The sequence below is a fragment of the Schistocerca cancellata genome, chromosome 2 (assembly GCF_023864275.1).
Source record: "Schistocerca cancellata isolate TAMUIC-IGC-003103 chromosome 2, iqSchCanc2.1, whole genome shotgun sequence".
Taxonomy (NCBI): Eukaryota; Metazoa; Arthropoda; class Insecta; order Orthoptera; family Acrididae; genus Schistocerca; species Schistocerca cancellata.
The window spans coordinates 433351975-433367540 of NC_064627.1; the positions used below are offsets into that span (position 1 = coordinate 433351975).

Here is a 15566-nt window from a genome sequence, read left to right on the forward strand (position 1 = left end):
GTATTCATGAATGATTTCTATGCTGTTTTATAAAGATGTAGCTGCATTTGATTTATTTGGAATATAAACCAGCTTGAAATTTATTATTAGTAATATTGATATTTTCCTTGAATTAAATTATAATAAGAAGGTGCATCTTAAAGTGAAGTTCAACAGTCGTTATGTCTTTACCTTTGTGAACCTTGTGTTATATAATTAGATATGTCTCTAGTTAAATTTAAAATCCAATAACCACCTATCACCCAAAGTTAATTAATCCTCAGCAGACCTACTGCTTAAGGAATTTCCTTTACTTATAATACATTGTAATACATAAAGGCACAGCTTCTCCTTAGGTTGTGAATGAATGCTGTGCATTTTAAACCAAAGGGATAATTGACCTCAAATAAGTGATGCAGTTTTTATTGACACTTTATATTTGTTTTGTCTTGATATAAAATAAATATTTTCTTGTCTTTTCTTTTTTTCCTCAAGTATTTTACTACAAAGTACTTCTTTAGATATTAATCGCCTCTAAGAATAATATTTCCTTCTGTAGTTATTTTCATTTTGTATAAAATTCTACTCAAATAATATCATCAAGTCAAGCATAGTCCTATGTCATTACAACCCTGAACTTTGTTTCTTTTGTTCCAGTAGCAAACCAGAAATACCTTTGTATTTAAATCTCTGTTGTTCGTTGTTCTTGTCTTCAGTCCTGAGACTGAATTGATGCAGCTCTCCATGCTACTCTATCCTGTGCAAGCTTCTTCATCTCTCAGTACTTCTAAGAGGGCATTAGTTGAAGAAATGGGATGAGCGCAATGGTAAACCACCCCAATAAAAAGTTCCATGTGGCACCAAAGCAGTTTGAGTTGGAACACAATTAAGCCATGCTGTACACAAAGTGGACCTACACAGTTGTGGTTGATGTCAGTTACTGTGCTTGCATACCCATGCGATGGTTCCTAAGTCTTCAATCCAGAGACTGGTTTGATGCAGCTCTCCATGCTACTCTATCCTGTGCAAGCTTCTTCATCTCCCAGTACTTACTGCAACCTATATCCTTCTGAATCTGCTTAGTGTATTCATCTCTTGGTCTCCCTCTACGATTTTTATCCTCCATGCTGCCCTCCAATGCTAAATTTGTGATCCCTTGATGCCTCAGAACATGTCCTACCAACCGGTCCCTCCTTCTTGTCAAGTTGTGCCACAAATTCCTCTTCTCCCCAGTTCTATTCAACACCTCCTCATTAGTTACGTGATCTACCCATCTAATCTTCAGCATTCTTCTGTAGCACCACATTTCGAAAGCTTCTATTCTCTTCCTGTCCAAACTATTTATCGTCCAGGTTTCACTTCCGTACATGGCTACACTCCATACAAATACTTTTAGAAACGACTTCCTGACACTTAAATCTATACTCGATGTTAACAAATTTCTCTTCTTCAGAAACGCTTTCCTTGCTATTGCCAGTCTACAACTTATATCCTCTCTACTTCGACCATCATCAGTTATTTTGCTCCAGAAATAGCAAAACTCCTTTACTACTTGAAGTGTCTCATTTCCTAATCTAATTCCCTCACCATCACCCGACTTAATTCGACTACATTCCATTATCCTCGTTTTGCTTTTGTTGATGTTCATCGTATATCCTCCTTTCAAGACTCTGTCCATTCCGTTCAACAGCTCTTCCAAGTCCTTTGCTGTCCCTGACAGAATTACGATGTCATCGGCGAACCTCAAAGTTTTTATTTCTTCTCCCTGGATTTTAACACCTACTCCAATTTTTTTCTTTTGTTTCCTTTACTGCTTGCTCAGTACACAGATTGAATAACATTGGGGAGAGGCTACAACCCTGTCTCACTCCCTTCCCAACCACTGCTTCCCTTTCATGCCCCTCGACTATTATAACTGCCATCTGGTTTCTGTACAAATTGTAAATAGCCTTTCGCTCCCTATATTTTACCCCTGCCACCTTTAGAATTTGAAAGATAGTATTGCAGTCAACATTGTCAAAAGCTTTCTCTAAGTCTACAAATGCCAGAAAAGTAGGTTTGCCTTTCCTTAATCTTTCTTCTAAGATAAGACTTACGGTCAGTATTGCCTCACACGTTCCAACATTTCTACGGAATCTAAACTGATCTTCCCCGAGGTCGGCTTCTACCAGTTTTTCCATTTGTCTGTAAAGAGTTCGCGTCAGTATTTTGCAGCTGTGACTTATTAAACTGATAGTTCGGTAATTTTCACATCTGTCAACACCTGCTTTCTTTGGGATTGGAATTATTATATTCTTCTTGGAGTCTGAGGGTATTTCGCCTGTCTCGTACATCTTGCTCACCAGATGGTAGAGTTTTGTCAGGACTGGCTCTCCCAAGGCCGTCAGTAGTTCTAATGGAATGTTGTCTACTCCCGGGGCCTTGTTTCGACTCAGGTCTTTCAGTGCTCTGTCAAACTCTTCACACAGTATCGTATTTCCCATTTCATCTTCATCTACATCCTCTTCCATTTCCATAATATTGTCCTCAAGTACATCGCCCTTATATAGACCCTCTATATACTCCTTCCACTTTTCTGCTTTCCCTTCTTGGCTTAGAACTGGGTATCCATCTGAGCTCTTGATATTCATACAAGTGGTTCTCTTTTCTTGAAAGGTCTCTTTAATTTTCCTGTAGGCTGTATCTATCTTACCCCTAGTGATATAAGCCTCTACATCCTTACATTTGTCCTCTAGCCATCCCTGCTTATCCATTTTGCACTTCCTGTCGATCTCATTTTTGAGACGTTTGTATTCCCTTTTGCGTGCTTCATTTACTGCGTTTTTATATTTTCTCCTTTCGTCAATTAAATTCAATATTTCTTCTGTTACCCAAGGATTTCTACTAGCCCTCGTCTTTTTACCTACTTGATTCTCTGCTGCCTTCACTACTTCATCCCTAAGAGCTACCCATTCTTCTTCTACTGTATTTCTTTCCCTGGTTCTTGTCAATTGTTCCCTTATGCTCTCCCTGAAACTCTGTACAACATCTGGTTTAGTCAGTTTATCCAGGTCCCACCTCCTTAAATTCCCACCCTTTTGCAGTTTCTTCAGTTTTAATTTACAGTTCATAACCAATAGATTGTGGTCAGAGTCCACATCTGCCCCTGGAAATGTCTTACAGTTTAAAACTTGGTTCCTAAATCTCTGTCTTACAATTATATAATCTATCTGATACCTTCTAGTATCTCCAGGATTCTTCCATGTATACAACCTTCTTTCATGATTCTTGAACCAAGTGTTAGCTATGATTAAGTTATGCTCTGTGCAAAATTCTACCAGACGGCTTCCTCTTTCATTTCTCTCCCCCAATCCATATTCACCCACTATATTTCCTTCTCTCCCTTTTCCTACTCTCGAATTCCAGTCATCCATGACTATTAAATTTTTGTCTTCCTTCACTACCTGAATAATTTCTTCTATCTCATCATATATTTCATCAATTTCTTCATCATCTGCAGAGCTAGTTGACATATAAAGTTGTACTAATGTAGTAGGCATGTGCTTCATATCTATCTTGGCCACAATAATGCGTTCACTATGCTGTTGGTAGTAGCTTACCCGCACTCCTATTTTTTTTATTCATTATTAAACCTACTCCTGCATTACCCCTATTTGATTTTGTATTTATAACCCTGTATTCACCTGACCAGAAGTCTTGTTCCTCCTGCCACCGAACTTCACTAATTCCCACTATACCTAACTTTAACCTATCCATTTGTCTTTTTAAATTTTCTAACCTACCTGCCCGATTAAGGGATCTGACATTCCACGCTCGAATCTGTAGAATGCCGGTTTTCTTTCTCTTGATAACGACATCCTCTTGGGTAGTCCCCGCCCGGAGATCCGAATGGGGGACTATTTTACCTCCGGAATATTTTACCCAAGAGGACGCCATCATCATTTAACCATACAGTAAAGCTGCATGCCCTCGGGAAAAATTACGGCTTTAGTTTCCTGTTGCTTTCAGCCATTCGCAGTACCAGCACAGCAAGGCCGTTTTGGTTAGTGTTGCAAGGCCAGATCAGTCAATCATTCAGACTGTTGCCCCTGCAACTACTGAAAAGGCTGCTGCCCCTCTTCAGGAACCACACGTTTGTCTGGCCTCTCAACAGATATCCCTCCGTTGTGGTTGCACCTACGGTACGGCCATCTGTATCGCTGAGGCACGCAAGCCTCCCCACCAACGGCAAGGTCCGTGGTTCATGGGGGTATGAATTCTGAAAGTAATGACTCTTTATAAGTTAATGTCATTACTTCTCTCTCTCTCTCTCTCTCTCTCTCTCTCTCTCTCTATCTGTCTGTCTCTCTCAATGAGATTCAAGTTATTTTCAGGGAGAATTCACTTATTTTTAAATAATATTTGGGGCTTACTTTATTTTTTGGTTGATTTATTGAAGCACCTTCTCTCCCCTTTTTTCTTTTTGTGTGTACTTCACAATCTGACTGCAGTGACCACTGTCAACAATCAAACAATTCTCTATCCCCCAGTATAATGACTGAACATCCACCATCAGAAATGCAAACAAAAAAAGTTCATGCCACGACTTTGGTCCCTGAAGTTATATAATCAAAGCAAAATTTAAGCCACTTCATGTGTTGGTGAATCACATTCCACTGGGGGGGGGGGGGGGGGGGGGGGAGAGAGCCACATTGAAAGTAATGATAATACTGTAACATTCCTGCAGTAGTGGTTTCAATGGGATACTACTGGACATTATGGGAAAAATCTTGGCAGGTTTGTGGTGATCGACACTGTACAAGCGATATGTAGAGTTACTCTGAATTCCCTAGTGCCTGTTTAACCAAGTATGTTGTAAATTGAATCACTGTCACTCAGTGCACCTGCAAACACATTCTAAACACCAGTGACACACCACACTATCCTCTTAGTGTGCACAAATCCTCCAAATGACACAGGTGACACTTGATACTCTCAGAGTGCACTAACCACATGTACAAAATTACTGCAGTACTCAATTACTTCTGACTTTTGGCAAATAAAACACTGGATAGAAAATATGGAACAATCCGGATCAGAATCTGAGCTTAAATTCAGTCACATATAACTACTTGATCCCAGTACATTAGTGACTATGAAATATTTCTATCATCCAAGAGGTCTGCCTCAATAGCTGAGAGGTCAGCATGGCAGAATGCCATGCAAAGGGGCCCAGATTCGATTCCTGGTTGGGTGGGGGATTTTCTCCGCTCAGGGACTGGGTGTCTCTTATCATCGTCTCATCCTCATTGACATGCAAGTCACCGAAGCGGCATCAATTAAAAAGACGACTGGTCGACCCGACGGGAGGCCCTAGCCACACGACATTTCATTTCATTTCATTTCAGTTCATCATCCAAGAAACTAATTAAGCCCACTGTTTACCATTGGATAGCAATATCTCCTAACTAACCATTCACAATTGGAACCACTGGATAGTATTTCACTGGTGGAAACTTGGCGTAGTCAAATCAATCCCCCGTCTTGAGCCAATGATTACTCTCATCTTTAAGTACTGAGAATATACCACTATTGCAAGTTCCTCTACTCCACTGTGATTATCCATTCTTCAGCTTATTGTAAATGCCAGCACTCACCTACACTGAGAATGTCCATGTCAACTTGACTGTCCAGTACAGCTCCTCCATGATAGCTAACTGTAAGATTTTTGAACCACTTACACAAACAAACATACAGTGATATCATCACTTTTAACAATTAACTCATTATTTCACATGAGTGTCAATTTTTTTTCCCGTGGCTGGCTGCTACTATTGTAAGATCTTTGCAGCTCAAACTGCTACTGCTGTCTGCCACCAATGTAGGCATGATCTTTGCTGCTTGAAGCTTGAATACAGTTCATCGCTTCTGCATTGGTACTCCACAACATTTTTGAACAAACATGTGTTAGTAACATTACAAATAATTAATGATGGATATTCAACCTACATCATCAAAAACTCAGCTACTGCACCAGTATTTTAAGATGACAGAACTCCCATGATGACAATTAAAATAAAACGTATTCCTTTGACCTGTCACGAGATCTTTAAGGCCATGTAGCCTCCCACATTCGTTATATCTTTTCCTTCAGTTCTTGAAAAGCCTCTTCCAAGATCTGATGCCTCTACACAAACAGAGGTTGCTGGTGTCAGACTTATGCCTGCATCTGTCAGTGAACTTGTAAAGCTGCCATTATTTCAGAGTCTGTAGTTCCCCTCCCAGCACTATCAAAGGCAGTCTGGTAAACAGTCCTCACTGTTATTACCACTGTTTTGGTGGTTCCTACAAAGCCTTCCCAGGCAAAAAAAAGCAAGTGGGAGCTTCCACCACAGGCAAAAACAGGTAATAAACCATCAGACCATGTTGATGTTCTTTGCCTGGTGGCTCTACAGCTTCGCTTCAGAGCCAGTAAAGTGTCATGTCTGCCTGGTGAAACCATCTCACATAAAGATGGAACCACCATCCACTGTAGGCTCCCCACCTCAGCAGAGAGACAGGCTTAAAGTGCAGCCCCCCCCCCCTCCCCCCGATAAAATAAATAACTCCCATACTTCAGTGGAATATCGATGGGTTCAGGACTCATGTGCAGCCTAACATAGGCACACTCCTGTGCTTGTTTACAAGAAACACATTTTAAAGCTACTGGTGCTGCTGTGCTTACAGGGCTATACATCCACCACAGGGATGACCTGACTGGAGAAAGGGCTAAGGGAGGGGTTGCTGTGTTTCTCGCACACACCACAGTTCTACTCTCTCCTTGGTTACTGACCTACAAGCAGGAACCGTTGAAGTTCATGTGGGTCAGGAGATAACTATCTGCTCAATTTCTTTACCTCCACAGGATGCGAGAGACTCTGAAGCTCTCACAGGCCTTACAGAACAACTCCCCCACCCATTCCTCCTACTGGGAAACTTCTGTGCCCATAATCTATTATGGGACTCAATGGATAATTGCCCTAGTGGTTGAGTTTTGGTGTGCCTCATGATGTCTCAGGGCCTGTACATCCTCATTTCTTGGCTGCTGCTGGGTCATCCTCAGCCATCACCTCTCTTTCTGCTCTCTGACCGTTGCAGACTCCTCTCAGTGGGAAGCAACTGATGACCTTTGTTCCAGTGACCACTTCCCTCCTTGGATCCACCTATTTGATGGAGCATTACTTGAAAGGAAGCTTCTGAAATGGATGGACAGCAGAGCTAAGTGGATGCTGTTTGGCCAGCTGGCTGTTTTTGAACACCGAGGCAGCTTCCAGGAATGGGTGGACCTCATCATACAAGTGATCCACTGTGCTGCTGATTTATCTATTTTAAAGTGCGCAAATCATCTTAGGAGGCAACCTGTACATTGGTGGGCTTTGAGTGCCATCAGCCATCAGGGTCAAGCATGTGGCTGCCTAGCAGCACACAATCTCGCAGTCTTTTGATTAGTTATAGCCAAAGCTCAACATGTATAATTAAGAAGAGCAAGGGAAGGTCATGGCAAGTGTTTCCGGACTCGTATCAACTGTTACACTTGTTCTACAAAAGTATAGGAAGCTATCAGGAGGATTTCTGGTAAATGCAGTTGCTCACCTGTAGCAGCAATGCTGAAACAGGAGTGTCTCTGCACAATTCCAAAGATGTCACCCAGACAATAGCAGAGCCAGGATCCAGCATTTCGCTGCTAACGTGCCACAATGGAGTGGGGTGGATCGGACTCAGATCCAACAATTCTGAATCTTATAACTGCCTTTTCTCCGTGTGGGAGCTGGATTTGGCACTACCTGCAACTCATGATACTGCACCTGGTCATGACCAAATCAGTACTACATGTTTTGATGTTTGCAAGCAGCATCAAAGTACCTCTTCCTCAAATGTTTTAATTTGATACAGCAGACAGACCACTTTCCCAACTGGTGGTGAGAGGCAATTTTGATACCTTGCATCAGACCAGGAAAGAACCGAATGTATCCCAGTAGGTTAACGGAGCATCGCCTTAATAGGTATGTGGGTAAAACTTTGGAGCAAATGGTTAACCAACATCTGGTCTGGATGTTAGAGACCAGGTTACTCCTTAGCCACTCTCATTGTGGAATGAGGAGATTTCGATGCTCCATCGACAACCTGACCCTGCTAGAGGTGACTATCAGGCAGACGTTCCTAGGTAAACATTGTTGGTGCTCTTGTGACCACAACCTCATCTTCATATGGTTCTTTGTATCTAAGTACTTTTCTTAGGTCCTGAGTTGATAACTTGCTTTTGGATTGTTTTCGCGGGCGAATGGCATTTCTTAAGCCATGTTTAAAGTGTTACCCTCTTTGCAATAGCCGTCAACAGTATCACGTTTACTGTACAGAATGGACAATTTTGCTGTTTCCTGTTCCTCCTCTAGTGCTGCAATAGTGACTCAGAATTTGCAACTTATAGTGCAGTCATTAGAGAAGTGAGCTGCAGAGAAGGGTTTTTAGTTTTCTGCGGGTAAGTGTATGTGTGTGTTCATTTTAATTGTTCTCATTATAATTTTAATTTATGTGCCTTTAATATGAGGGACACTATTCTACATTTTAAAGATTCGTTGAGGTTTATGGGCCTCATTTTTTACTCCAAACCATCCTGGTTACCACACCTGACTGATCTGAAAACCATGGCCCAGACGGTGTTGAATATCTTAAAGTGCCTTAGTCACAGATCTTGGGGAATGGGCACTGCTCATCTGCTTCATTTTATAGGGCTTTTGTATGATCTGGCTAGAGTGTGGATGAACAGTGTATGGTTCAGCAAGGCCATCTTATCTAAAAATTGTTGACTCCAAAAGGGGATTAGGCTGGCCACTGGTGCTTATAGGACCAGCTGCAACCCTGGTCTTTGTGGTCAGGCCGGGGAACTGCTATTTGCCAACTGGCAGCTGTTCCTTTTCCCTCATCTTGTCCTCAAGATTCGACTGCCACAAGACTCTACTGTCATCGATGCAGAATAATACATGATCTTGTAAGCACTGGAGCAGATGAGGTGTGATTCAAGTGCTAAATTCCTTCTCTATTCTGACTGCCTTGGCACCCCTAACTCTCTACAACACTTTTACCCAGCAGATAAAGTAGTCCGGAATATCCAGGAAGCCATCCTAGACCTACAAAGGCTGTGAAGGAAGTGTCTTCCTACTGGGTGCCAGGGCATGTGGATATTAAGGGGAATGAAAGGGCAGATGTAGCAGCCAGTTCTCAGCTACTTCAGTGTGCCAGCCCCCTAGATATTATCGCCTCACTGTTGAGAAGCAGAGTAATACGTTGGCGAGAAGAAGAGAGGCCGGAAGTTACAGACAATAAGATGCATGTAGTGAAACCCACAACAGCTGCAGCGTATTTTCTTGGAGCCTCTTTACCTGTCTTCACAATGGCCACAGCCCTATGTTGCATGGTTTCTTGCTCTGGCGAGAGGACTCTCCTATGTGTGTCATTTGTTGTGTACAGGTCACAGTGTGTCATATATTACTAGGCTGTGTTTTCTTTTCAGACCAAAAGGTAGCAGCTCATTTGTTGACAGACTTGCCCTCTATTTGAATTGATAATTATACAAATGTGGGACTTGCTTGTTAAAATTTTAGGGTGATGTTTTTAATGTGTTATCCGGATGGCTGGCTCATACATGATTTTTGCAAGTGAACAGTCAGCCACATATTACTGTGAATTTATATTAGTTTTCCTCTTAACAGGTTTAGAACATTTGGATAATTTTAATGCTACTTTCCTGAGCTAGTGTGATTGTGCGGGTGATTACGGGTGAGATTGTGGGAGAGTGAGTGTCGTTTTATCTAAGTTTTTTTGTATCTCTTTTCTCACTTTTTCCCTATTTTATACATAGTTGTTTCTGCCAATTTTTTATGGGCGCTGATAATGTCATTGTTGAGCACCTCTTCACACACACACACACACTCTCTCTCTCTCTCTCTCTCTCTCTCTCTCTCTCTCTCTCTCTCTCGTACAAGAACCAAGCTTTGAATGACAGGAAACTTCTTCCACTTCTTTCTGTAGACTTAACTGACATCCAGCAGTAAATCTTACTGTAACCCCCCGCCCCCCACATTTGATGTGCGCGGGAGTGGAAGTCAAACATGGACTACTTTAAATGATGTAGCTGACAGGTGCACATTTGTGTTTCACAGTTGTTTACTTTCATGGTTCACAACCTCCCATATACACATTTAATATAGCCAGTGCACTATTGTTTAACTTTCGATAAGCCTCTTTAAAAGGCAAACATCCACATTCTGCTACAATAGTTTACTGTTGAACATTCAGGAGCAGTAAAACCTAACCACACATTTCTTGAAGAATAACAAGGTACGTATGGAACAGACACTGTCATTGTTTTAACACATGACCTACTAGTGTTACTCTTATTTCACAGATGCATTGTTGTTGATCTAACAAATACAGGTTCCTCGTCTGAAACTCGGTCATGGACTGACTATCTCGGAACCAAATATTGGGCCCTCATGTATCCTCACAATAATAGGTGCTGAAACTACACATTCTTTGATGTTTAATTTACAGTAATTACAATTAAAACTTAACTCATTTGATTAACTGTACACATCGAAAAATTGGTTCTTTTTAACAGTTTCTTCTACTACAAGAATTAGGCCGAATTACTTGTTTAAATGATGAAATTAACAGATGTCATTATGCAAACAATACTTTTGACAAAACTGTTAATTACTTTGGAATTAATTAAGGGCTGGCTTTGCTAACATGTTTTCAAATAGAGCTAAATAGATCCTTTAAGAATACTATTAGGTGTTCCTCCAGATGTATATATTTAGTGCAAAATTTATATTTGTTTATAGGGACCGATGCCCTTTCTAGTCTGGTCCCTTCACCCCCACAAACCAACCATATTTGTTTATACATAGAATTTAATGTGTGAAACAATTACTGATATCACCCTATAACAAAAGATACTAATGAGGAGGAATAGCCAAAATAAATTAGAAAATCAGTTACATACATAAAAGTATTAAATTAGATCTGGTGTTATATTCTTGAATTTGTGTAATTGTTTGGCTTTGTAGACGAGCAGTCCAGTTGTTTGTTGTTTTGTTGGGTGGGGGTTATCTAGTTCTCTCATGTTCTTCCACTTTCTTCACTGTTCCTGATCACATAGTATATGTTTCTGATCTTTAATTTTGTCTTTCAGAGTATACAGATTTGACTCATGTAACTGGATTTGCTCCTAGGTCATAGGATGCCATTATTTTATGCAGCACTGTTTGTATAAACTGAAATGTTTGGAAAGAATTGCTGTGGTTTGAGTTTCTTGTGTATCAAACTATAGTGTGCTAGACACAGAGGAATTTTCATCTCAGGTAATACAGATTCTGGGTGTTTCACATGCCTCTGTGTAAAGCATGTACCTTGAGTATCCTGATTCTTGAAAAACTGTTGCCACCTGAGTTATCTGACATGGGCAACAACATGTTGATTACAAGGGTCACAATTTACTGTCATGGATTGTATATGTATCAAAATGCAGCTTATCATACATCCATTCGGTTGCTGAGCAACAACTAGTGAAGTGCCGTATCATTCAGAACCACTACATAACTATGGAGTAATGAAGTCCTTATCCCTCGGATTACCATACTTCATAGGGTGTAGAGCTTAGTTTCGGCGTGGGAACTATTGGACACTCTGAGCATGTTGGATAAAAGTCACTTTGACTGATGAGCCTCAGTACACATTAGTACATGCCAATGACATTTTACCAGTGGATCAAGAATCACATGAAATGATTCTTCTAATAATTTCCGGGTATGCAGCCGGATCCCGTCGACATTCTGCCACGATATTTCGGCCCAGAGACGTCCGGCCATCATCAGGTGAGTACACAACTACTGAAGAGCCCAGGTGCAGTCGCGGTATTTATGCCGAATCTCGCGCATGTGAAATGTACTGGCATCCTACAGCGCATGCGTCAGGTGTTGACATGCGCAGCATAGCCGAGTTGTACGTGCTGCCCTCGGTGGTGGAAATAAAGGTTCATCTAGTCATTGAGTATCGAATGACACTGTCGATTCCGCTGTGATTGTATAATTTTAATAACAGGATTCCAATTTTTATCCAGCTGAAAGCCGTTGTCACGATTTATAAGATTATTGGCAAGACGTATTTCCACTGATTCCTTGATTACAGAATCCCAAAAACCGGAAACCGGGGATAAAATTTTTGTTACATTGTATTCCATTGAATGTCCCAAGGAAATACAGTGCTCTGCTACTGCCGATTTTGACGGTTGCCGCAGACGGGTGTATCTTTCATGTTCTATACATCGTTCATGGACAGTTCTTGTCGTCTGGCCAATATATGCAGAAGTCACATGAAATGATGTATCACACCTGTTCACAGGGCACCATTTAGGCAAGTAGTGTAGGTACTACCATGTGGGTGATACATATGATGAAGCTGTGACCCTGATATGCCTGTAATCATGGGCATCACAGCTAGGAGGGGCAGGGCATGACATGTACCCCCAATATTTATTGAAAAGCATTTTTCAGAGTTTTGAGTCTTAGTTGACAAAAAATGACACTTGAATGAATATATCCAAGCTGAGCTGTTTACACATACTAAAAGCTCTTGTGCAATAAGAATTAATGGCTTGCACTATTCCCGTCCCCAATACACCCATTCCTGTAATTGTCTTTCTCTGACAAGTGATAGAAGAACCTTATGTCTAGTCATGTGTGTCATTTTTGTACCCCAAGGGCAACCTGTACCTTCAGCATAACTAACATATATCACCCCATCACTTCCTTATTGTGACAGAATTATTTCACCTCTCTACAGATGGCCCCTGTCCAACCAACCTCTCTGTGTTGTGGGTGGTGATTGAGGAATCGTGCATCAAGGTAGCTCATGGAGTCCATACCATGATGCTTCACAGCCCTTATCAGGTTGAAAGATTGTGCTGCAGAGTACTATATAGTGTTGAGCAGTACCCTGAATGTTTGGTACATTCTGGCAATAAAGTAAATCTCTTAGTCCATCATCTTTCGGGCATCCTCCGGGGACAGTATTATTTCTTCTATCTGTAATTCAGCTGATAACTGTACAACAGTCTTCAAGAAAATTTCGATAGAAGAACCGAAATTCTGTTTGCCAGGATAACTCAGGAAACACTGGTAAACTCCCTGTTAACATGGCAACAATCCTTTCATGTCCAACATGTCCACATTTCATGTGAGTTTGTAATGTATCCTCTGTCTGTAGTGAGTTGTAGTGGACTGAAAACTCACTCTTGTAGTTGGACATTTTTAGAGTCAGTGGTGTATGAGTAATAGAACAGTAATAATTTGGTGGTTTCAGAGTCACAAATCTGCCATGTGAATATTACAATATTCGTAGTCACTGCAGTTTTGTGAAAACTGCATTGGGTGAGTATTCCTCTTCATTATTTAGATACATAACATGTTGCTTCTATCTCTCTATTTTTTTTTTTTTTTTTCACAGAAAGAGTGTTGGTACCTAGAAAGTGAGGGTATGGATGAAGTCTACTTTTTGTTCTAAGTTTGGCTGTCAAAATTAAATCTTTTAAAGAAATCTGTGTTGTGGGGTTGCATATGTGCTACATATTTGGGTAAGGGTTAGTAAACATCCACATCATCTTCATTGAAGGAGGGTACCATTTTTAAGGCTAATATATTGCTTTGTGTTTCAGTATATGAGTATATAGATAATTTTCATGTTTACGTGTTTTAAAATATAAAATGTTTTTTACAGTTACGTGACGCATGTAAAGGGTGCTAGGTAGGCAATGTTTGGAATAGGGCCCCTGGTCCAGAGGTGAACTGTTTTTATGCTGCATGGAAAACAATTTGTTTCAATCTTTCATGTCAGCTGACTAGGAGAGTGATAGTATGTTTTTTCAACTCTGGTGATTACTACATTTCTGGTCTGCAAATTAAATTAATAACAAGGCCCAGTGCTGGGGTACATATAAAGCATACCATGTTCACATCATATTACACAGTTGGTATCTTTTTCTTCACTGATGGTCTGTGTCCAGTCACATTACAATGTGTTTTGATTGACTTTGTGTAATGCAGCTTCTGTAAATTCTGTAAATGACATTTTCCACTTGGGTGTAACAGTTTTAATTGTGCTTTTGCAGTTTTGTTTTACATGCTATTTTCAACCATAAAATTTTATGTTATATTATGACGTAGAAATAGGTTAAAAATAACGATGACCTTGTAGGGCTGTGTCAACCTTGATGGAAATAACCAGTGGCTATTATCAATGACACAAGTAATGTGATAACTAGATTTGTGGCATTTATATACAGGTTGACTGACTTTTGAAGCATGAGGAACGAGATTTAATGCTGCTTGTGTGCATTTTCTTGAAAATATATATTTAAAAAATATATGCAATTTTCTTCTCCAGTTATGGTCAGCTGCTGATTTATCCCTCTTAGGAGTCATGAATGGACACAGGAAAGGAGTGTGGTGTGTGCAGTTCTCGCCTGTTGATAAAGTTATTGTGTCGTCATCTGCAGACTGCTCTATCAAATTATGGGCTATCTCGGATTTGTCTTGCATCAAGGTATTGTTCTGCCACTAATGTTTTCTGATTATGTATTGCTTGTGAGGTGAAACAAACTCCTGACAGTTTTCTTGGTTGCAGATTGTCATTGTATCTAGTTTTGTGGATATACCATTTGTTACATTGTGCAATGACTGCAGATTAGATTAATTACTTCTCCACTTCAAAGAAGTTTGAATTACATTATTAAACAAGATATTAAATTGTTTTTAGTGTATTTGTTTCCTTCTATTCCCATTCTAAACAAAATGGAGTGGTAGTACAAGGTATAATGAAAGGAGTTATTTGTTTGATTAATAAAATTAAATTTCTTTTGAATCATATTTACCTTTTAGCTCATTAAATGACATCCATTAATTTTCTAATTTATTGAAATCTATTATCAGTTTAATGAGTTCAGCAAAATACTGAATTATTTCAGTCATGATTTGTTTATTTGATATGAATTTTCTCATGCCAATCCATGTCTTCAGTGAGTTAAATCTAGAGAACAGTAATATTTAGTGTCTTTTGACAATTGTGGACATGACAATTGCAGGTGCACTGTGCGTTTGTCCTGATGAGAAACAATTTTTTTCTTCATTAAGGCTTGTGGGTTGCCTTTCTCATCAGGACAAACATCAGTATCTCATGAAGCGAATCAAAAAAAGGCACAAATATAACCCGTAAGTGTTTATCATTTCTTGGGTAGTTAATCACGCTGTTGAACTGCTGAAAACTTCCTGAAACATTTTCAGTTATAAGAACAGCTGCACTTTTCCCATGGAGAAACCAACTGCTTTGATTGTTGCTTGTGTAAAGCCTTGTTTAAACCGGGTCACCATCTTGCAACATTCTGGTATGTGGCACTGCCTCAAGCTACATTGACGCATGCTGTCCCATGATTAATATGATGAAAGTAACACCTGGTGTTATGTTATAAGCTGCCGCAGTGTACCATGGGAAGCTCTCTGGCTCTGTGGATTTCT

The 15566-nt window shown here is 40.2% G+C and overlaps 1 protein-coding gene across 1 annotated transcript in view; it reads left to right on the forward strand.

Annotated features, from left to right (window-relative positions):
* LOC126161911 (transducin beta-like protein 3) overlaps positions 1–15566 on the forward strand; it is a 155487-nt gene that overhangs the window by 99808 nt on the left and 40113 nt on the right. Inside the window, exon 11 of the mRNA XM_049918072.1 lies at positions 14440–14598. Within this exon, the coding sequence (XP_049774029.1) occupies positions 14440–14598 (159 nt within the window). The remainder of the gene's footprint in view (positions 1–14439; positions 14599–15566) is intronic.